General features: G+C 37.0%; 1 protein-coding gene across 2 annotated transcripts in view; it reads left to right on the forward strand.

The window, feature by feature from the left end:
- LOC100634605 (major facilitator superfamily domain-containing protein 1-like) overlaps nt 1-2,551 on the forward strand; it is an 8,311-nt gene that overhangs the window by 2,411 nt on the left and 3,349 nt on the right. The window contains exon 1 of one of the 2 annotated variants that reach the window (XM_003386362.2): nt 957-2,250. The exons of the other annotated variant lie outside the window; for it this stretch is intronic. Within the exon in view, the coding sequence (XP_003386410.2) occupies nt 1,035-2,250 (1,216 nt within the window). The 5' untranslated portion in view covers nt 957-1,034. Of the gene's footprint in view, nt 1-956; nt 2,251-2,551 lie in introns of those variants that run through there. 2 annotated transcript variants of the gene reach the window in all.

Here is a 2,551-nt window from a genome sequence, read left to right on the forward strand (position 1 = left end):
CAGCAGCAAGATTTGGAGCAGCTTTAGGGCTGTCACTACCTCAAGTTATATACAACGAATTTCATTATATTGGTAATTCTTCATACAGGCTTGGCACTACTGTAATGGCTGGTGTTGCTGGTATGGTCATCTGTTTGATAGTTACAGTTGTCATGATAATAATGGATAAATTTAGAAGCAGTAAATTCACAGCTAAAACCAGTAAGATAAAATGCAGTGATGTGAAGCAGTTTTCACCCCGCTTCTGGATTGTTGCAATTATAATGATGTATTATGCTATTGACTTTGCATTTGCAGGTATAGGGCAAGTGTTTTATGCCCAGAAGTATGGCCTGTCATTAAGAGCAGCAAGCCTAGCTAATTCTTTAGTATTCAGTGCAACCATACTTCTAACACCAGTAATGGGTTATGTAGTAAATGCTGTTGGATATCATTTACTATGGATAATATTAGGTCTAGCTATTGCAGTAATTGCTCATCTCATTCTACTGCTAAGCAATCCAGGATTGACTTACATACCTTACATTGCTAGTATCATTTATTCTATATCTTACACTTTATTAGGTTCATCGTATTGGCCTCTTGTTGGGTTTCTTGTGAAAGCTAGCCAAATTGGAACAGCATACGGAATTGTTTTAGGCGTTCATAACCTTTTTTGGGGTCTATTGTCGATAGTCTCTGGTGTCATCATTGATAACAATGGTTACTTTGTGTTAGAGATAATGTACTCGTTGCTGTCATTTCTAGTGCTAATGGTATCAGTGTTAGTGTTAATGATTGATCTCATATCAAAGAGATCAGTCTTGCTTTTACCTGGGACTTGTACTGCAAAAAGAAAAGAAAAAAGTATTGCCACAGAGGAAAAAAATGAAAAATAAATCCTTTATTATCATTTTAATACTTTGTTTCACTAGCACTCTAGCTATCAGTTTTTATAGTGTATTATTCTGTGTGGGATGTGAATTTTGCATTGCAGCCCAACCCAATACGTGGGCTGGGTCTGGCGTGAAACCACATTAACCACGGCTAACATTATGGAGGATGAATATGTTGTTGTATTGAAGTACAAAGCAAACAAGGAACAAAGCGAGTTAGAAGGATGTGACAGGTCTTCTGTCAGCCTAGAGGTTAAAAGAAAAGCTCCAGAAACACGTTATTTCCATCCAAACCATTGGAGCTATGGTAGTATCTTACTAGCATTGACATGTTTCACAATATTTATTGGAAATTGCTGCAATGAGAGTCCAGGAGGATTGGAGGACATTATCATCAAAGTAATGGGTATTGATACCACACAATACAACCTGCTCTTTCTTGTCACTACATGGCCTAACATATTTGTGCCAGTAATAGGAGGAGTGATAGCTGATAGGGTATTAGGACCGAGATCAAGTTATCTGATTGTGGTACTCATCACAACACTGGGTCAAATTATTTGGTCTGTTGGCAGTTTCATCAATTATTTCTGGGTCGTTTTAATTGGTCGATTTTTTATTGGTGCTGGAGCAGCTACTATTATATCAGTTGCAATAATATTCCAGTTTAAATGGTGTGACAGGAAGTATCTCACGTTTGGACTGTCTGTAAGTTCAACAATGGCAAGGCTTGGAGCAGCTGTTGGGCTTTCGCTACCTCAATTTATATACAATGAGTTACATTACATTAGTAACCCTTCATACAGGCTTGGCACTACTGTTATGGTTGGTGTTGCTGGTGCATTTATTGCAGTAATAGTTACTGTCATCATTGTAATTATGGATAAGTTTAGCAGCAAAAAATTCACCAAAAGCAATAAAGTTAAATGCAGTGATGCAAAGCATTTTTCACTTCATTTCTGGATTGCTGCATTATTGACTATTTATTATTCAGTTGTGTTAGGATTTGCAGGCATAGGGCAAGTATTTTATGCCCAGAAGTACAGGCTGTCATTAAGAGCAGCAAGCCTAGCTAATTCTTTAGTATTCAGTGCAGCCATACTTCTGACACCAGTGATGGGGTATGTAATAAATGCTATTGGGTATCATTTACTATGGACAATATCAGGCATAGCTATTGCAGTAATTGCTCATTTCATTCTACTGCTAAGCAATCCAGGATTGACTTACATGCCATATGTTGCTAGTATCATTTATTCAATTTCCTATACATTATTCAGCTCATCGTTTTGGCCTCTTATTGGATTTCTTGTTGAAGGTAACCAAGTTGGAACGGCATATGGAATTGTTTTAGGCGTTCATAACCTTTTTTGGGGTCTATTGTCGATAGTCTCTGGTGTCATCATTGATAAGAATGGTTACTTTGTGTTAGAGATAATGTACTCGTTGCTGTCATTTCTAGTGCTAATGGTATCAGTGTTAGTGTTAATGACTGATCTCATATCAAAGAGATCAGTCTTGCTTTTACCTGGGACTTGTACTGCAAAAAGGAAAGAAAAAAGCATTGCCACAGAGGGAAAAAATGAAAAATAAATCAATTCTTTATTATCATTATTACTTGTTTCATTAGCACTCTAGCTATCAGTTTTTATAGTATTCTGCGTGGGATGTGCTGT

The sequence above is a fragment of the Amphimedon queenslandica genome, unplaced genomic scaffold, assembly GCF_000090795.2.
Source record: "Amphimedon queenslandica unplaced genomic scaffold, v1.1 AMPQUscaffold_13423, whole genome shotgun sequence".
Taxonomy (NCBI): Eukaryota; Metazoa; Porifera; class Demospongiae; order Haplosclerida; family Niphatidae; genus Amphimedon; species Amphimedon queenslandica.